At 38.7% G+C, this 20,123-nt stretch overlaps 1 protein-coding gene across 1 annotated transcript in view; it reads right to left on the bottom strand.

Moving 5' to 3' along the window:
• Positions 1-20,123, bottom strand: part of alk (ALK receptor tyrosine kinase) — a 236,810-nt gene that overhangs the window by 34,388 nt on the left and 182,299 nt on the right. The window contains exons 5-6 of the mRNA XM_027020557.2: positions 12,948-13,075; positions 474-599 (exon numbers count right to left, since the gene is read on the bottom strand). Of these exons, the coding sequence (XP_026876358.2) occupies positions 474-599; positions 12,948-13,075 (254 nt within the window). The remainder of the gene's footprint in view (positions 1-473; positions 600-12,947; positions 13,076-20,123) is intronic.

Raw genomic sequence — 20,123 nt, 5'->3', positions numbered from 1 at the left:
GGATGTCAAGCTAGTCCCACACATTAACTGCATAGCTTCATGCATTCAGAGGACAGTCATTTCACTTTTGTGTGCATTAAGAAAGAAACAATTTTGCAATGCTGACAAGCAATGCAAACAAATACATAAACCTCTTGTCCAGCTAGGCTGCAGTAGTTCAAAGCAACAATGCAGCAGGAGTGAGAGAGAAAGAGAGACAGAGAATGAGAGAGAGAGAGAGAGAGAGAGAGAGAGAGAGAGAGAGAGAGAGAGAGAGAGGTATATGTTGGGTGAAAATGGATCATAGCAGTGTGAGTGCACTGCAGAGCACTGCATGCACTGCAGAGATCGGGGTCCAGCCTGGGAGCACTAGGTCCAGCTACTCAAAAGGCTGACGCTGTGGCTACATTAGAGAGCCACTGCCCTTTGACCTTGGCTCTCTGCGCTCAGCCTAGCTCCCGGAGGAGGACTGCATGCACCAGAGCGGAACTCACGACAGGCCTCGCCCTCATCATCTCCCAGCGGACAATCAGGGGTGAAGTCACACAGCTGGCCCAGGCTGATCTCCTGGCCCTGTCTGCAGTGATAGTGGCCCTCCAGGGTGACATTCCGAGAGCTCTCTAAATGGTGGGAGAGGAGGCAGAGACACACGTGCGTGCACACACACACACACACACACACACACACACACACACACACACAGTCAACACAAAAACTCTAACACATTACTACATGATTAGAAAAAATCGACCTTTCTAGTACAGGTTAGAAGGTGACATCAGTGACTGGCTGTGCTCCACTGGGATATAATACATTCAGCTCTTTTTGTGCTTGACATGCTTAACAGCACAGCCACTCTGTAAAATCATGGAGGATAACACTTGCTCCACATCTTTGCCAAGAGCATAAATTGTGTCCCACTGGTAAAAGCCTGTGTGTACAAACACAAAGACATCAAGTAAATGTAGCACGATCAGGAGTTGAAACAGCATTGAAATAAGACATAAAAACACTTAAAGGCAAAGTCACCAGTACTTTATAGCCAAGGGTGACAGGGAAGGACAGTTGGCAAAGCAAATTCAACCCAGTAGTAAGGGTAGAAAAAGCATTATCCTGTCCCATATAACATTTCAAGTTTAAGATTTAAGATTTAAAATGAGCCATTAGATTGAGCAAATGTGACAGTATCACACATCATAAGGCTACCATAAGGATAATAATACATTAATATGAACATGGTAGTGGAAACACATATTTAATCTTTTTTTTTGCATATGGAGTATTGCATCATGTGCATTAGGGAAGCTGTGAACAGTGACCCAGATAGGTAAAGTGAGGCAACCAGATTCATGTGCGTCTGCCTGATAGCATCGTAGAGTACTCTGCAGTAAAACTGGGAGTTTGCATATCTATGCAAATGGAAAATGGCAGACGGCTGTCTCTAGCTGTAAAAACGGACTGTTCACCTGACTGTGATAAAGAAGCGGAGCACCCAGAAAGAAAAAAGATCCACAAACTCACAGTTAGGAATCACATTTACTACAGTCTTAAAAAAAAGAAGAAAAGGCAGGGGAAAAAAAAAAGAAAAACAGACAAGTGAATTTATCATGTATCACTACTGTGATGCTGCCTGCCCTTGATCTTCTGATCCTTGATCTGGCGAATGACAGTTCTCCTAAGTAGGAGATGAAAGCGGAGCTGCATTCTCTCTCTGTCCATCTCTCTTGCTGTCTCTCTGTCTATCTTCCTTTGTCCATTTCTCTCTTTCTCTCCCTCTGTCCAACTCTCTTTCTCCTTCTCCATCCATCTCTCTCTGTCCATCACTCCTTCTCTCTCTCTGTCCATCTCTCTTTCTCTTTCTACCTGTCTCGCTCTGTCCATCTTTCTCTCTCTGTCAATTTCTTTCTCTTTCTGTCCATCTCTCTCTCTCTGTACATCTCTCTCTAGCTATCTAAGATAGCTATGCTCTAGTAGCCATGACACTTAAACTAATTAACACTTCCAAGCTTCATTTGATAAACAAGTAAACATGAGCAGGAGAACCATTACAAGTTGGCACAAATAATATTTCCTAAATGTTAGTATTGCACCAGTGACGTCTGCCTCACACCTTTTGTTCACTGAACTAGTCTGGAGCTCATGCTAGTTCACTCTCTCCTTTCTCCTACTTTCTCCTATCTAATTGACTCTTGTTCTCTCTTTTTTTATCTCCCTTTCCTTCTCTCTCTCTCTCTCTCTCTCTCTCTCTCTCTCTCTCTCTCTCTCTCTCTCATATATTGGTCCTTCAGGCTGCAGCAATATTTACATTCGAGTGAGCAAGACCCATCAGCTCATGTAATCGCCATGGTAATTAATGATCCTGCTTCAGCATGGCATGCTGGGCAAAAGAAGAAAAAAAAACTCTTAATATCTTATGAAGGGCAGAAATGGCAAAAAAAAAATCCAAGAAAACAAGCAATATAATCTCATGCTCCAATTGGCCGTTGAAGGAGAAGGTGTGATACTGAAGATTTACACAAGAATGTAAGGTTGTGGATATGGGGGCAAAAAGGCACAATGGCTTCTGTTACTAAAAATATTAAATCTGTCATGCTTTTGAGTTCCAAAATAAAATACATAAAGACAATGGATGAACAAATAAATAAACTAATAACCAAAAATATATATGCATCAGCATGAGTAATATGGGGTTTGACCACAGTCTCACACTTCATGGGCAGTAGTTTGGTGCCTGTTATGAGTGCATTCATTCAGACAGGACAGTCGAACCAAATGTCTGTCTCCTGGTGACAACCTGGTGCGTGAATCCTTTGGTCAAGTACAGGATATATTGCCTGGCATAAATATTCTCATTGATTTTGCGTGTCTGTCCCACACATCATTACAGAGTGAGGAAATGAAAAGCAATGCGTTGAGGTGTGGAGTGTCACCTTCCCTGCTCTCTCCATGTGATACGCACAGACAGAACAGGCCAGTGTGAGAAGGTCACATCTGCTTTCCTCCCTGTATACTGGCTACTGGAATCTACAGGTGCTATGCCTCCCATTACCAGCAGGGGGTGATAAGCAGTCACAGTGGATTATGCGGACCTCGAATTCCAAACAGCACATCAGAGCCATGCATTATGACATTTTAAAAGGGGTGATAAAGCAGAGAGGTCTGCAGGTGATTACTGAAATGAAATGAAGTGATTAAAGAAACACATGTTCGTGGGCTTATGATGTGATACTACATGCAAGTCTTCTGAAACAGTCTTAAGTTATTAAAAGCATAATATCAAAACTATAGTAAGGCTAGCATATAAGTCCATATAATTTTCTACAATTTCTTGAAATTATTTTGACAATATCTGACAAATTCCCTCTATACATGATGCTGTTAAACACAGTGGCATTTAGAGTAAATTTACAGTTTATTCAAACATTACATTGAGGTGAAGTTCTCGTGAAGTAGAATCATTGTTTTTCTGAACATGGCCAGAAAGGTCAGAAAGGAGAAAACGCCTAAGTACAACCATCAGATGCAGTTAAAAAAGACTTTTTAAACATTCTTCTTTAAACGTTCAACTTGATTTGTTTACCCAGTGGCACTGTATGCTGTCGAAACAATGCACTGTGGTGGGCGGAGTTGGTGTTAAAGGCTCATCCTCTGGATGGCCAGTATTTCTCCATATTTAGCCATTCTTTTCCACAGACTCCATATGCATATTTCACATTAGTTCATGTATCACTCTTATTATTTCACATGTAAGTCCATAGCTAAAAGTTACGATTTTGTGCCTGTTGCTACGACCTTTCTGCTAGTTTTAATGTGCTCCCGAAATAACTGCACTTGCAGACTATATAATGGAATGAATTAATATCAAACTCCAACCTTAGACAATCCAAGGGTAAAGGCTGTTTTTGTTTCCAGTGAAAATGTTAAAGTATGACTAGCTAAAAACCTCCTCCAGGTAAATGTAAATAGACCTGACATTATTATATTTGGTCCCTCTGAGAGCTTACAAACTGTTGATGACAACTTGTTCTCTCTCTCCACAAATCTATCATTCTGTGTAGTCTTCTTTGACTCATCACTTAAGTTTACAAACAAATAACTTAGAAAGAAACATCAAATAACGGTCATGATGAGCAGATTTTATCACCTGATATGTATTGCCAAATTGAAACCAGTCCTGAGAATAAAAAAAACCTTTAAAGGTCTGCGAGCATCTGACCTGTTCTGTCACATCACAGAGGAAGTGCTAATATACAGCATATTTCAATATAACAGCACAAACTCAAGTGTGATATTGATATTATATCTAACAGTTCTACAACCACCCTTTATACGTTAACTGTAATACAACAACAATTTATGACTAGCTGCTTACATATTTTTTATGTCTCCACCAACACACATATTTTAGCAACTGGACTGGTGCTGAACTGTTGCCAAGCAACTCAAACATTTTCCTGCACACTAGCTTGCTACTTACTGTAGGTCTACGTTACTGCGGACTGCTGTACATTTATCTGCATGTTGCCATTTATGGTCAATTTAGTGGCATATGTGATTCTGCAGAGTTAACAGCTTGATCTGACACTACATTGCTCCATTGTTCCCTGCTGTCCATGGCTAGTTTCCAGCAACTTTTAATGAGCTTCTTTCATCCCCTTGTCCTCTCTTGATGACCATTCATAATTTAACTCAGATGTCATTTGTAGAAATATGTTAATGTTGTGGTGAAAAGTTTGTTACAGTCTAAGGCAGGCAACGATGATTAATATGAGTAATTCAATTAACATACCTGTAAAATTATACACATGATACACATATAGTCAAAGGTCCCAGTGGTGTTATATGATATATCAGCACTATATGTCCCCTTCCTCATTCCATCCCCCCTTATCTAAGACCGAAGTGCATTTGCAGTTAGAATTAAGATTTCCTTCTGAAAAGTATGAAAATGCATGAATTTTGTGAATTCTGTGAATCTCAGAAAATGAATGCACTGACCTATAAACAATCTACAGTTAAGGTAACAAGAATTCCCTTGGTGATTACTTATAATCCTATAAATAAAACAGTGACAAATATTATACTTCAGGATGATGCACATCCTCCACTAATCTCCTACAGATGAGACAAAAACATCAAAGACGTGCTTGTTCAAGAGTAAGATAAATGACCATTCGGATAATAACTGTGGTACTGTTGCCTGCAACCGGTCTAGATGTGCTACATGTAAATTTATTAACACAGCCACTAAAATAACTAGCACAAAATAATAAATTATTATCACCCAGTCCTCCTCATGCATCACTGCGGTAGATGTATTCAGAAAAACGAAGACAATGCTTGTTGATTTATTTATTTATTTTGAACATCTTCAGACAATCAGAACTGTGGATTTGTCGTTAGTGTTAAGACCTTTTAATTTGAATGGACGTTGCATTAATGACATATCTGTTTGCGCTGCCAGTTGTTGCTATGGCAGCAATGAAGTTAGGAAACTAGGAACTGATCTACACTCTCTGAATCGCAGAATGTCAGGGAATTAATGTTATGATTTAACCACCTACTTTTTCTACTATACACTGGTTCCTCCTCCTAGAACTTCAGAAGCACTTTGCTTGCACAGCTCATGAAGGACCTTTGTCCTTCATATATAATAATATTTATATTTGGTCATTATATCATTTCTGAAACAAAAAATCTAATGGTGGCTTTTTGCAGATTTTTATACAGTACTGTATATGTGCATGTATGTATGTATGTATGTATGTATGTATGTATGTATGTATGTATCTATCTACATACATATATACATACATACATACATACATATATATATATATATATATATATATATATATATATATATATATATATATATATATATATATATATATATATATATATATATATATCACACACATGCACTTTATCACACTTTTAAAGCAATTACTGACTAGTGCATCCATGCTCCTGTAAAACATTTGGTTATAAGTTTCCTTTCAGAAGGTAGCAGAGTCAATGATGAGGTAGAGCATGCAGATTTTCACATCTGACTTCACGTTCATTGATGCTTGACTATGCTTTCCTTTAGGCTCTTATCTGTTCATTTATACCTTCCTTCCTTCCTGTGACCTTTCCATTCTCAGTCTGCTCACTTCCTTTCCTTTTAAAACATCACTGATCCATTTGTTAATTAGAGGAACATGGGGCATGTAATTTGCTTGATATAACATAAAGTGAATTTATGTCTTCAGTTTATTCAGGTATTTGTTGAACTCTGGTCAGTGCAAATATTTAAGCACTAAAGAAGCAGCGAGAGATGAAAGATTTACAATGGAGAGAGTCTGAAGATGAATGGTCGCAGATTACACTCTACACTCCCTCAGGCCAATTGACTGAAGAGGGGGCATCCATTTAGGAATTCAATTAACTGTACTGAGCCACAGTTGATTGGCCAGCAAAGAGCCATGCCATCATCTCTCTTTGTCAGAGTATCTTACAGTGGAGCACACAGGTTTAAGAGCAATAAGAGGGAGGACTTTGAGGAGAGATGATTCAGCCTTCCATTTTTTCTAGTGGTTCATGACTTTATTTTGAGAGACAATTCAGTTTGCAAACAACGCATGATTGAGGCAAAGGGAGAGAAAATAAGATTTTGTGATGTAGAGCTTGAGGGCACAGAGGGCACTCATTTGGATTCATACTTGAGCAATGTATGAAACTGCTGTTACAGAGACTGCCCACCTTATAACACAATACATACTTAAGCAACACTAGAAAAACAACTATAGCTATTTTTAAAGCAATTTACTGAATACTCAGACTCTAGTAGGTCCTTTAAATTATTGTTGCTTTTACCTTGCATGTCAATACATTTTCAAAATGGGGACTATAACATCGAAACACAACATTCCATGATAAAAAGATCACGGAAAGACCACAGGCACAGAGCAATGGGACTGTCACTCTACTCCTTGGTTCTGCAGAGGTGGTGAAGTCCTTTAATTCTATGGTGGCCTAACCCTTTCTTTCACTTGAAAATGCTACACAATGTTATCTTTGTTCCCTTTCAGTCATGAGACCTACACATAAAAGATTAAAGAAATATAAAATATCATATATATATATATATATATATATATATATATATATACTCTCACTAAGCACTTGTGAGACCATTATTCTGTTGTGTGGAGGACAACCTCTTAGCACTGCATTGTATTCATCTGTATCTTCATCTGTATATTTGGACCACCACAAAAAAAGAGAGCAAGATACAGATGAATACAATGCAGCGCTAAGAGGTTGTCCTCCACACAACAGAATGATGGTCTCACAAGTGCTTAGTGAGAGTGCCTGAAGGCTAAGAAGAGCAAGCATGAATTAAAGAAGGATGGGTGCTTGTGAGTGAAAAAAGGGGAGAAAGACTCAGAGCATTCCTGCATCCTCTGCTAATTAAGGTTGCTCTTACCTTGAAGGCTGACATAAATTAGGCTTTGCATTGTCCTCAGCCATTTCCTCACCTCTGGGAGCAACTGCATTATGCTGACATGATAATCGATGGTTCGAAAATAAATAAACATACAAAGTGGTGCAAATTACAGCCCTGGAATGGATGCCTAATTAAACAGTGACCAAGGGGCACTGGTGTCTGTAGACATTGTAAATGTGCATGCTGCAGCAGCTCTGAAATGAATGCTGCACCATTGGATGGCTATGTTTGCTTAATGGCACTGTCAAGTGTCTCTGAACTGTTCCTTCACACCATAGAGCAACACCAAAGACTTGCTGTGTCCTATAAGACCTGTACCTACTGATTTATTAAAGTGCTGGAGGCAAGAGGCTTTGTCATTTATAATGGTGCCCTTTTAAAGGGAGGCAAATAAAAATAATATCAAACATTCTGGTAGCAATTAAATCCCTAACAATTTGTTTTCAGGCCATGATCTAACATTTTCCTAACAGCTGCTATTCACGGATAGCATTTGTGCTTGTAGGGCAATCATTGAAGTGCTAAATAACCACTGGAGTTTCTGGGCAGTCATTAATACAATGTTCAAATTGTCTCAAAAAAGTTTGAATAAAGTTGATTACGTAAGTGGTCTTGACAAATACCAGGCATCGGTACCATTCCAGTAACAACACATAGAATCAGGCCAGTTCAGTAGTAGCCATCTCCCATGTCCCAGTTTTGTGGTCAGCTTTTCCTTTTGCTTGCCAGAGCAGAAGATCAAGAGGAGACATAAGGATGGCACATAATTCATCAGTAATAACATATACATTTGTTTGTCACTGAGATGTGCATGTGGCAATAATAAAAAAAAGAAAAAAAAAAGAACCTGTAGAGTGCTATTATGGGTATCCTGTTAGGAAAATCAACCCTTATACATTAATAGGCAATAATAAACTCCAAGATAGCTGTTCTCTATGCAGCATTCAGAATGAACTCTAGGCACATTTTAGGCAGCCTTGAGCAAGTCTCACTCTGTAGCCAAGTCTTCCTCAAGAACCACTCAGCATAGTCCCTGTTGGAAGTTTGTCTGAACCCTTGTTCTCTGCTCGTCCATTCTTAGCACAGCTCATTTCTCTGCCGTCTCCTGGGTGAGGATGACCGATGGTTAGGGGGAAGCTTGCCATGCATGCGTACCCAACCTGTAGCTACGAAGTAATGGTGTCACACCATAATAAGCTCCTGAACCTGCACGGCTTAGTAGGCAGGAAAATAGATCAGGGAACATGAGGCTAGAAATTGAAATCCCAGATGGAGAAAGGTGCCACCATGAATAAATGTATATACTTTATCATGTAACTCAATGTAACAGGCGAAGAGAAATCTGTATATGGCATTTTCACAACCTTAGCATTTAACTGCTATTTTCTTTATTTACAAAGGTTGCATACACATTTTGTGACAATTATTTCTATATTGTCCTATGGAAACATGTTATAATTCGTGGCTAATTATGTGAAATAGCTCATTTCTAGATCATCTCCTTTGGGATTTTTGAGCATGTGATCATTACACCTTAAAACATTACAACACACACTAATTGGCATTTTGCAAGGCAAGGTGTGATTGTGAAATAAGTGCTTGCTCTGTGGAGTGCAGTACCTCAACAGAGCCCTGAAGAGATCTGGAGATCAGCTCTGCTGACGGCAGGTGTGAAAAAGGCAGTGAGCCGTGCTCCTCCTACCTCTACCATACCTTCTGACAAGGCACTTACTGCTCATTGCAAATGCTCTAGTGTGTGCATGCCTCTCTCTGATGGCAAACCATTCCAACGTATCAAATATTTCTTCTAAAAAAACATAAGTAGTCTAAAAATGTATAATTGCATATTAGAATACTCCAGTTTCACACCTTGTACAAACATCTATATGCAGCATAAGGTTTTGGACATCAGTCACAGTGACTTCCACAAGGATGTCTGGGTACTAGAAACTTTTACTGACTGTGGCTTATCTATCAGCAGGAAGTCATGCCCAATCTTTATAAGGAGCCTGATAGCTTGTACCTGTAATGACAGAGGATATTAAAGATAGCAATTTGACCATGTCTTTTCCTAGGTAGGTCAGATTCATTTGATCAACTCAGTAAAAAAGATAAAGCATCTGTGTTTAGGCTTGCTGATTTACAAAACAGGAACACTTGACATCTTTGTCCATGGGTTAAGACATGAACGGTGCACCAACTACAAAAAACACCCTGGGCAATCATTTACCAAACACACATACATTTCTTCCTTGTTATACAGGATTGCTCTGTGGACGAGGGCCAATTCCTGCAGTGCTTCTGTGAAACTAGATGACATTGTATTAAAACCTAAGAAGCTAAATACGTTCTAACCGATATGGTCAATGTTGGATGACATAAACTGCTCCTCTCTACAAGATTGGTTCACTGGTTCAGCATTACTAAGAGATGCTGCTGCTAAAGTCATTCGTCGGGCAGGGAGAAGAAATGAGCTGCTGAGAGCCCATCTTCCCCTCCCTCTGTGAGTGAGCAGTGCCTGTTAGCCACATTCACTTCAAAAACAAGACGAAAACAGAGACCTTGCAGACTTTGTCAAAATCATGCAGCAAACTGAACTCAGGCTGCTGAATATATATATATATATATATATATATATATATATATATATATATATATATATATATATATATATATATATATATATATATATATATATATATATAATATTTTTTTATTTTTTTATTTTTTTACAAAATATTTTTTAGCACATCAATGTGATCAAAATCATATTTACCAGAGGGTGAAACAGAAACAAATGGTGAGTAAGTTAACATTTTATGACAAGACAATCTCAATCTATGACAAGACAATCTATGACAAGACAATCTTCTCATAAATGTAAAATGTCCAGGACCCGAGGAGAAACAAACCTCTCTTGACAATGATACAAAGTACTGTTTTGCTGATAAAGTACAGTCTACCACATTTAAAAGTTTCTGTTATAATCAAGGAACTTAAACCTGCATACGTGAGCAATGTACTGAATTGGGTACATCAGTAAGCACATCAATAGCTAAATCAAGACATTTCGCCCTGACATTGTCTCCTGATTTACTAGAATATATTTAAAAAGTCTACAGAGTTAAGATGTCCATGCGGCAAAGCTCAGTGCAATGTGTGTATTTCACTGAAGTGGAAAACAGGCTGATTTCACACTCTTCTCACCTTTCCCCATGTGCATGCACACGCGAGCACACATACACACACACACACACACACACACACACACACACACACACACACACACACACACACACACACACACACACACACACACATACATGCACGCTTAGAAACCCCATCAAATGCACACCTTTCTGGATGGTAAATAATACAAGCTCTGATGGCAGATACTTGAGAAACACAAGGCTGACTGTGAAGCGTGTCGATCTGCTAATATCTGTCATGGGGAAAACTCTAAAGGACAAGCAGGCAGGCAGCACCAACAAAGGTACAGTACATGTCATGCCTCAGGGAAGTACATTGTGTCTGAGGAGTGGAGCTAGTGGAGGGGGGGGGGGTTGATTGGCCAAACACAAGGAACTGGTTGGGCTCCAGAACTCTGGAACAATTAGAGATCTGTCTGCCTCTGAATTTGCATGACAAGTAGTGTGTTGTTCCATGTGGCCTGACATGCACAATTACCCCCATAGTTATTAAATTAGGAAGCACAAGGAAGACACAAAGAAGAGAAAGAGAGAGCATCGGGGGGGTTGGGGGGTACAAGTTATGTATGTTTACATGGAGCAGTTTCCAGTATGAACAAAGTAACAATTGTCAAACAAATCATCAAAAATGAGAATTGTTAATTATGTGATTATGATTCATGCAGATAACTAATGCAAGGTCCACAAATACTCAGCATGACTGAATGAATACTCCTTGCAACATATTTGTAAAACATATGTAGATGATCCACAGTCACAGAATGGTTTTAGAAAAATACTTTGACCTTCTTTTAAATGAAGTTGTCACCTTTCTATTCTCTTTTTGGATCTCAGGCAACCTGCCAGTATATCCCCATATCAGCAGTTTGGTGGGAAGGTGGAGGCAATGACTGAGTATGCTTGTAGGCTGAGTATTGGGATCTTCAGAGAAATGTCCTGAATTTCTGAGTGACTGCAGGCTATGAGATTCATCGTGTTTTGTCCCATGGTATGTAGAACGAAAGGATTCTTGGCACATACTCTGTCCAGCACAGCAGAGGGACATCACAACCCATACAGACACCGGCCCTGTGTTTTTTACATATATCTCCTGTACATGTTTTTCCACAATCCCCTGTTCAGATATGCAGTCAGCAACCAAAAAGATAGATTTGCAGACTGATAAAACACATCTGTTGCAAATTCCTCTATAGCTGCTTATATCTCACTGAATGGTCTCTAAATCTTATTCATCTTTTTATAGATGGAGCTTTGAAATTAATTTAGAGTGATCTATTGATCATTTGCACTGTGACTACTAAAATTCACTCTATGGTTGCAAAATAACACATGCATGCTTTCAGTTGGTTAACAGGTTAATATATTATACATGTAATACAGATCATTGAATGTGTGACACAGAAAACACAGGCCTTTTATCACAAACTTTGCAATATAAACAACCCCTCATAATTGATATTAATCTCACATTGATCTGTTTTGCTTTCACTGCATCCAGATTTTTTTTTGAATCTCTCACAAAACAGATGGAATGTGCACAAAAGTTCACAAGGAAACAGATTGAATTAGATTTTTGTGTCCTCAATGACTTGTCTTTGTTTGTGTGTGCGTGTTTGTGTGTGTGTTCTCAATGTCTGGTCTTTTTTTCTTGTTTACTGAACATCAGTATGATATTATTGATGAAGGTAGTCTTTTTCATTTATTTGGCTGTCCTTGCAGTTTTTGACCTAAAGGAAAACTGGTAGAACCTTATGGGCTCCGAAAAAGGAAGAAGATTCTGGGAGTTGAGATGCCAGTTAATGCTAAACAATGGCTGGTGAAAGCCTATCTTAAGGGAGAGGGGCTACTTCAGTAAATCTCACAGTGGATCATATAATATTCTATCAGCTTTAGCCCACTCAGCAAACAATCCGTGCTCATGTTATGGTCAAAATAATATAACCACTTCAGGTACTTCAGTACCATCCAGTATGGCTCAAATGAAATCAATAAAGTCTCCTTCCTATTTCATAGACAACTTAATACATATACTCTAATGACAGACATAGAAGATGTGAAAATAAGTCCAAAGTCATTCAAAAAGTTATAAAACAATATGGGCACCATCTACATCAAAGAACTGGGAGCCAGGTCCAAAGAATCTGTGTTTTGCTTTCTTTGAAACTGACAGGGATATTGTTTCTAAATGTGAGTATTTAGGCAACAAAGGACAACACATCAATTTCACCCCATATTAAAGGCTAAAAAAGCTTAAACAGCTCTCTTACCCATGGTGCAGTTGGTGATGAAAAGAGGGTCATAAGTCGCAGTCTCCAACTCGCCAGGCTGGTTGTAGCTGGAGGATACCCTGAAGGGTTTGGCCCGGGCACCCAGGCTGAGGTGTACCACCGCCCAGCTGCCAAGGAAAGAGAGAACCAGCAAGATGAACACCAGGAGCAGGCAGCCGGGCCGGCAAAGAGCCCATATTGGGCTGTGTGGGGTGAGGGCAGGCGCCGAGAGATTTTCCTCCCCCCGGCTGAGCTCAGCCACCTCCGGTGAGCTGGTCGAAGGTGAAGCTTGGCTACCTGACACCAATCCTGTCCCCTCTGCCATTTTCGAGTCGCTCACTCCCACTGTGTCATGCATGCCCTGTTGTGGCCAGGCTGTTGAAGCCATGGCAGGACACTCTCTTGCTGGCATTGTGAGCCCAGCTGTGTTACAGCGGGGTGTGTACACGCACTATCCTACAACAGCTCCCTATATACACCCACACATGGATGGAGTGCTGCTCAGTGACCTGCCTTTCTGTGTGCTTAGACAAACATCAGCCTCTCAGAATGTATTCAATTCTCGTGCTAATTTTATTAAGCAAATTAAATAGATTTCAGTTTGTCTTCAGGCTAGTAACCAATAATTTTACTTCCCTGCTTCAGTACTGCCTCCCTCCCACCGATACCCTCTCCCTCCCTCACTCCCTCCCTCGGAACATCCTCCACCCCCTTCCCTCCCTTTGTTCACCTGACCACTGTGTAATGCAGACTTGTTAGCAGGTCTCTAATCTCAGCACCGGATTTGCACTGATGTCTGATGCACTCAAAGTGAATTAGCACCGAGAGGCTTGACAAAGTGGTATCGTTAGGCTGATGCTTGTCTAAATGCATGCACTGGCCCTCAGCATGTGCCAAAACTAAAACACAAAATACAAGAAAGAGAGATGGAGAAAAGGACAGACAGACAGTGCGAGAGAGAGAGAGAGAGAGAGAGAGAGAGAGAGAGAGAGAGAGAGAGAGAGAGAGAGAGAGAAATATCTGTCATGTGCTAAACACTCAATGAGAACATAGAACACTGGACTCTTTTGATGTCAGAGCTGTTTTTAGTGACCCCTTTCTGATGGGTAGATTCAATAGAAGCTTAAAATAATTATTTTGTGTTATGGCAATGACAAAAGGTCATGCTCATAGCTATATCTGATCTCATATGTAAAGGTCCTGCACACAACTATATCTGATCTCATATGTAAATAACCATGTGGAGGTAATTTAATTTTTATCATGAAAGTATGCACTGGTTTTCAGCACATTATTTTGATGATATCCAAGATAAGAAGCAATATGTTGTATAATTATTGTAAAATTTAATGCATTAACATTAGGATGACATTTGACCATCCTCAGACATGAACCTCAAATTAGTTCAGTGAGACATGCACACCCTTCCACATACACATATCTTCACCCACACATGCACATATGAAGAAACAAACAAACAAAACAATAACAACAACAACAAAAACAGTCAAAGAAATTAACAAACTCTTCCAACTCCCAACTGCAAGAATGGTGCATAATTTCAAAGGTGAATAATTATAAATTTAGCACTGATCTAAGATTACTCTTTGGTACAATAATTAATAATACTAGTGTAATAATTTTCTCCACTTTGGGCAATGCATGGTGTAAAGGTCATTTATCCAACAAACCCCTTAATCACAATAATGTTCACATTTAAATATATTCTAGGAAAATAAAATAAATAAATAAAACAAACTGACCATCTATTTATGTCTACACAAAGGTTCATCTGTTTATCTATTTGATTTTTCCTTGGCCTCAATCTTTTTTTTTTCTTTTTTTGGATGGGGCTGTGAGTAAACACCCAGCCTTGATTTTATGTTTGTATGTGAGAAGTATGAGAGGAAATGGCTGAATGCACAGGAAATACAACAGAGGAAGCCCTGAGGCGACCATTTCAAAACAGAAAGAAACAGAGCTGCAATTCTGAAATACCACCAAGACCGCCAATCTTTTTCTGAAAAAAAAGAGTCTTCTAAATCTGAATTCAGGGTGGTTTAAAATGCTTTCTTATATGCAATATAACCAGTGGTAGAAGTTCAAATGACTATCTAATTTTTAAAGTCAAATAGAATAAATATGATTACACTACATTGATAAACCACAATGTGACCTTCTAATGCAATAGTTAAAATGAACACTGTATGGTGTTACATGTCTGTCTGGCACTGTGCAAATACATTACCTGCTAAAATGACTAATTACTGTATTCATTTTCTGAACTAATTCATTTTTAGACAATTATAATGAAAAACAGAGAAAGATAAAAGAAAGAAAACGCCTTCTCATCCTCTCTTCCTTACACCAGGATAAGCATCTGTGGTTTTCTGTAGCACCTCAATTAAATGTTTTGATCGAATTAATCATGTTTCCCATGAGACTTCCTCTAACTCAGAATAAAAGTCTCTTATGCAAGTTTTATTAATACGACAAATAAGCAGCGCTGCTGATACCATTTTTCATTACCATTCTCATTATATCTTCCATAGTTATTCCTGCAGTCTGGGTTAGGGCTTGCCTTCCTGCCTGTATGCTTTCATGTTGGCACTTGATCATTAAAAATAATTCCACTCAATTCCTGAGCATAGAGAATGGCTATCTGAGGCCAATTTATTTGATGCCACATCAATTGGCTATTGGGTGTTACAGATGGGCCATGGTTTATTTGGATTCGTGCTTGATTACTAATGTCACAGCTATCAGTGCATAGTATGCTTCTTTGCCCTATTCATTCACACCTTTATTTATCTCCACTGAGAAACACAAAGCTAAAGACTGTTTAGTGATCAGGGAGAGGATTCTTAAAGTGTAACAAGATTACACACCAAAAAAGTAATAACATGTTCGCTTTAGTATCAAGCAAGCCACTGTCAAATACGTGAACTCAGAATTTATTGCAGGACGTAGAATGGAAATGGAATGGAAAGCTGTATTTACCTTGGCATAATTAAAAAAAGAGAGCTACATGGAACTGACATACCATGAATCTTGAACTTTATCTTATTCAAATGTAAATCCCACATAAAAACGACAGGGTCATAAAATGGACCAATTCCAAAAACCCTAGACAGATATGTAGCTGTTCCATCTTAATATTTACACCCTTAAATTTTGTTTATATAACCACAGAGGTTAATTTTATTGTCTGACTCCCATTCAAATCCTACATTGTATAAATCTAGCTATAATATAAACTGAATCTTTGTCAATCTCTGTCATATAACCCAAATTTCAAATGTTATAGTTCATCAACAAGACATAGGTTAACACAGAAGCTAACTAGCTAGTTCAGAGAGATCACTCTATAGCTCGCTTATTCTAGCTAATGTTTTGGACATGTAGTCAATCTGTTAATCAGTTTTGTTTGAGAACTGAAATATCATCCGAAGCAAACCTATATGATCCTACGTTACATAAATGCTCCATAGTTCACCTTTCCCAGTTAGCTAGAGACTGATTTTGACCTGTTGATTGTGTGAGCCAAACCTCACCTGGGCATTTGTTTTCCCTGACCAAAGTCACATACCTTCTAATTAGATATCAGAGAACAATTTAAAAGTACGTAATACATACTGTACATTCTAGGGCACATTAAATGCCTTAAAATGCTACTAGGGCACGTTTAATATCTTAAACCACCATAAAGGAAAACAACATGTTACAGTTGTGCTAATTCTAGGTTTGAAATGATCTTATCACTCCTAATGTTGGCATGTATTTTTATTATATATTTTTGCAATTATGCACAAGCCAAACAATTGACAACAAATATGACTTTAAAATGCATGCAATTCTTCATTCTTAATATATACTAATATCTAACAATATCAGTATCATTCCATAGATCACTTCCAAATTAAGTAAATAAACACAAGACATAAGAAATACATTTTAAAAATGAATAGAGATTTTTATAAAGCTGAAAGTAATTATAAAGGAATGCCTTACTCTTAAATCTCCTGTACAAATTCAAGCAGAGCTTCTTGTCATGCATTTCAGTTTCACCAGCACTTTGCAGGTTTGATTTCCAGTCTGCCGGCAACATGGAAGCTCCTGTTATGAAGTCTAATCACGTTCAACCACAGCCAAAAAGAAGAAATGTGCAAACAGGTTGCCAACTGGCCAGAGGATAATCACGGATTTTTAGCGTTGGGCTTATCGTTCTTTCTATGACTGGCACTGGTGATGTGCACATGGCAAGCACTTTCACGCAGTGGTGACTTCATTAATGATTTTACAGCATCACATTTGGTTCTCCCCTCAAAATTAGCAATAACAGATGCATTAGGGCACTGAACCATACCTTCATAGCCAGCTGTGCAAGTAATGATAAGTCTACCTCCAAAATGACTGCTCTGAAACCCAGTCAGTCAGCAAGGCCTTGCTCAATTTTATAGTATAAAGTCCTTCATGACATGGCATGCCTTGAGTCAGGGGTGTCACAACAGACAAAATAAACCAAACAAACAAACCAAACAAACAAACAATAAATGAATAAACGAATAAACCAAACTTGAAACAAAACAAAAAATGAACAAAAACATGAACAAAATAACAAAAACTGGCAAAACACCCACTTGTGCAGTTGAATATGAATGTAAATCAATTTCAGTTTGTTATAGGCTGAATTTCAATATACCAACAGATGGATAACCAAATTACTGTGTGTTAAAACCATGAAACCACCTAACACGCAGTGGGGCCTCTGTCTCATGTTACACTGCATCCTTGTTCCCATGGGAGCAGCTGATGGTTCGGCAGCAACTAGTTCTCTTACAAGAACAGTGTTCATGCAACTGTTAAATTCTTCCTCTAGGTCCTTGTGCATGATTTACATGCTAACTGCTCATATGAGGAAAACTACTGTTATGATCTTATCAGCTATGAAAATGTGTTACAGCGTTAAAACAAAAATCTGAGATATTTTTCCCTGACTTAAGGACATATGCACAGACTTTAGAACTGTTAAGGGTGGTTGTTAAGCATGTGTAATTATTTCAAGTTAAGGGATTGCTTTTCCCTAGCCATCCAAATCTGCTGTCAAGCCCTTGCATTGCACAGCACAAACTAATCCTAAATCAGCATTCCACCACAACAAACTGTCAACAGGACTAGAGGGAAATAATTAAAAGAAATTTCTTTACATGTAAACAGAACATTTCCCACTCCAAATGTACTGAAGCATTGTTTTCGATGACGGGATGGAACTCTTGAGATTGTAGATGACAGCTATGCAAAAGCAGGTGAGACTGATGGGGACACTGAGGTAAGTGGAAATAGGCAGGAAATAAGGCCTTGAGATTATAGGATTAAATTGTCCATTGATTGTCAAATAACAACTAACAGGTACTCATAGTCTTGGCAAATATGTTGATAAGATTCAGCAGCACTTCAAAAAGATGATTCAAGAGAAAGCTAATTCTCCAAATGAAAGAGAACATATTGTACGATTATGTGTGACAGAGGGACTTTTTACTCAGTGGGCACACAACATGACATATTTAGTGATTCAGGAACTGATTTAGTTATAGTTCAGCTGTAACGCATCACTACACTACACACGATCATTTTAATCATTTAACTTAAGCCAAGGAAAAAAAAGGAAAAGTTTTCGAAGATGTAGATTATAGCTCCTGGTTGATTAATTTTTGGTGAAATTTACAACATTGTACCCATTATTACTATATGTTGCCAAATGAAATTTCAAGGGTTTGCTGGTTCAGAAAAAACAAACAAACAAATAAAAACAATGTTGAATCTAAAGGTGGTGGCAGCAGTGGTAGTGGGCTTTTCACAGGTGTCTCTCAGTGCTGGGTTGGGACGGGTCCAACGCCTAAAATACTGATACAGAAGTGGAACCACTGCTGATGAAGGGCTGGAGAATGAAGAACAAAAATTGGACACAGCAGTTAATGGATGTAGTGGGTTAGATGGGTTTGTTTGGTTACAGTTTATGGTGTAATTACAAGGTAGTGCACATAACTGTGGTGTGTGTGTATGTGTATGTGTGTGTGTGTGTGTGTGTGTGTGTGTGTGTGTGTGTGTGTGTGTGTGCGTGCGTGCATCATGATCAATCCCTTCCATCTTCCATGTTCCGTGTTTTCCCTGTCTTGTGTTTAGTTCCGTTCCATAGTTTCGTTTTGTCCTCACCTTGTTTGATTGCTTACACCTGTCCCTTGTTTCTAGTTTTGTGAAGTTCATGTATTTAAACCCTGTTGTGTGCCTTGATCGGGGCTGTTCATTGAATTTTTAATGTGTTTAGTTCATTGAGGGTTGTATGTATCTTTGAATCATTTTGTTTGTTTGTTCTCCTAGCCTTAACCCTGAGAATTCCCTAGTCTTTTGCTATAGTCTGATTCCCCTGTTTGCTTTCGTGTACTCTTGTTTTGTTTACTCATGTATCCCTGTGCTCTCTGTGTTGGCGCTATGACCCTGGACTACGACAGTGACTCTGATTTTGAATTTTCCATGAATAAATCTCGCTCTTCTCTGCACATGCGTCCGCCTCCTTACAGCTCAACATTACAGTGCATGTGTGTGTGTGCGTATGTGTATGAGAGAGAGAGAGAGAGAGAGAGAGAGAGAGAGAGAACATTTATAACTTAAGAACATTGTAATGCACTAATAACAATTGTTTGTAGCTCTGTCCCATGCCTCTTGATTCAAGCAAATTACTACCACCAGAGAAGAAAACAGCATTAGGTCCTTGGCTCTTTCTTATAAGGGATGAAAGAAAAACAAAACAAATATACAAACAACCTCAAAGAAATGAAAGAAAAAAAAGCAAGAGTATACCACATTAGCAACTCCACTGAGGATTACGTTTTGTTTTGTTTTGTTTTGTTTTTATCAACATTTTCTGTCACTGGAAGAAGATCAAAGGCAAATGAGGAGGGACTCTTCCTAATTGGAAAGGTATTTGATTTATGTGGGGAGACCAGCAATTTACCACAGGTAGTAAAATTTCAGTCATCAAATAAGGAAAAAAACAAACAATAACAAATCCCTCTGTGGATGCTGCCAGAAAGCAGTGGTTAGCGGGCAAAAGCTTAGTTCTGCTATTGGGTGTCAGGTTGGACCTCTGCCATGCTATGTGTTGTCCACCTGGGCTCC

Source organism: Electrophorus electricus, chromosome 13, assembly GCF_013358815.1.
Source record: "Electrophorus electricus isolate fEleEle1 chromosome 13, fEleEle1.pri, whole genome shotgun sequence".
Classification (NCBI taxonomy): Eukaryota; Metazoa; Chordata; class Actinopteri; order Gymnotiformes; family Gymnotidae; genus Electrophorus; species Electrophorus electricus.
The sequence above is the reverse complement of the archived record's forward strand: the minus strand, read 5'-3'. Positions and strand labels throughout refer to the sequence as shown.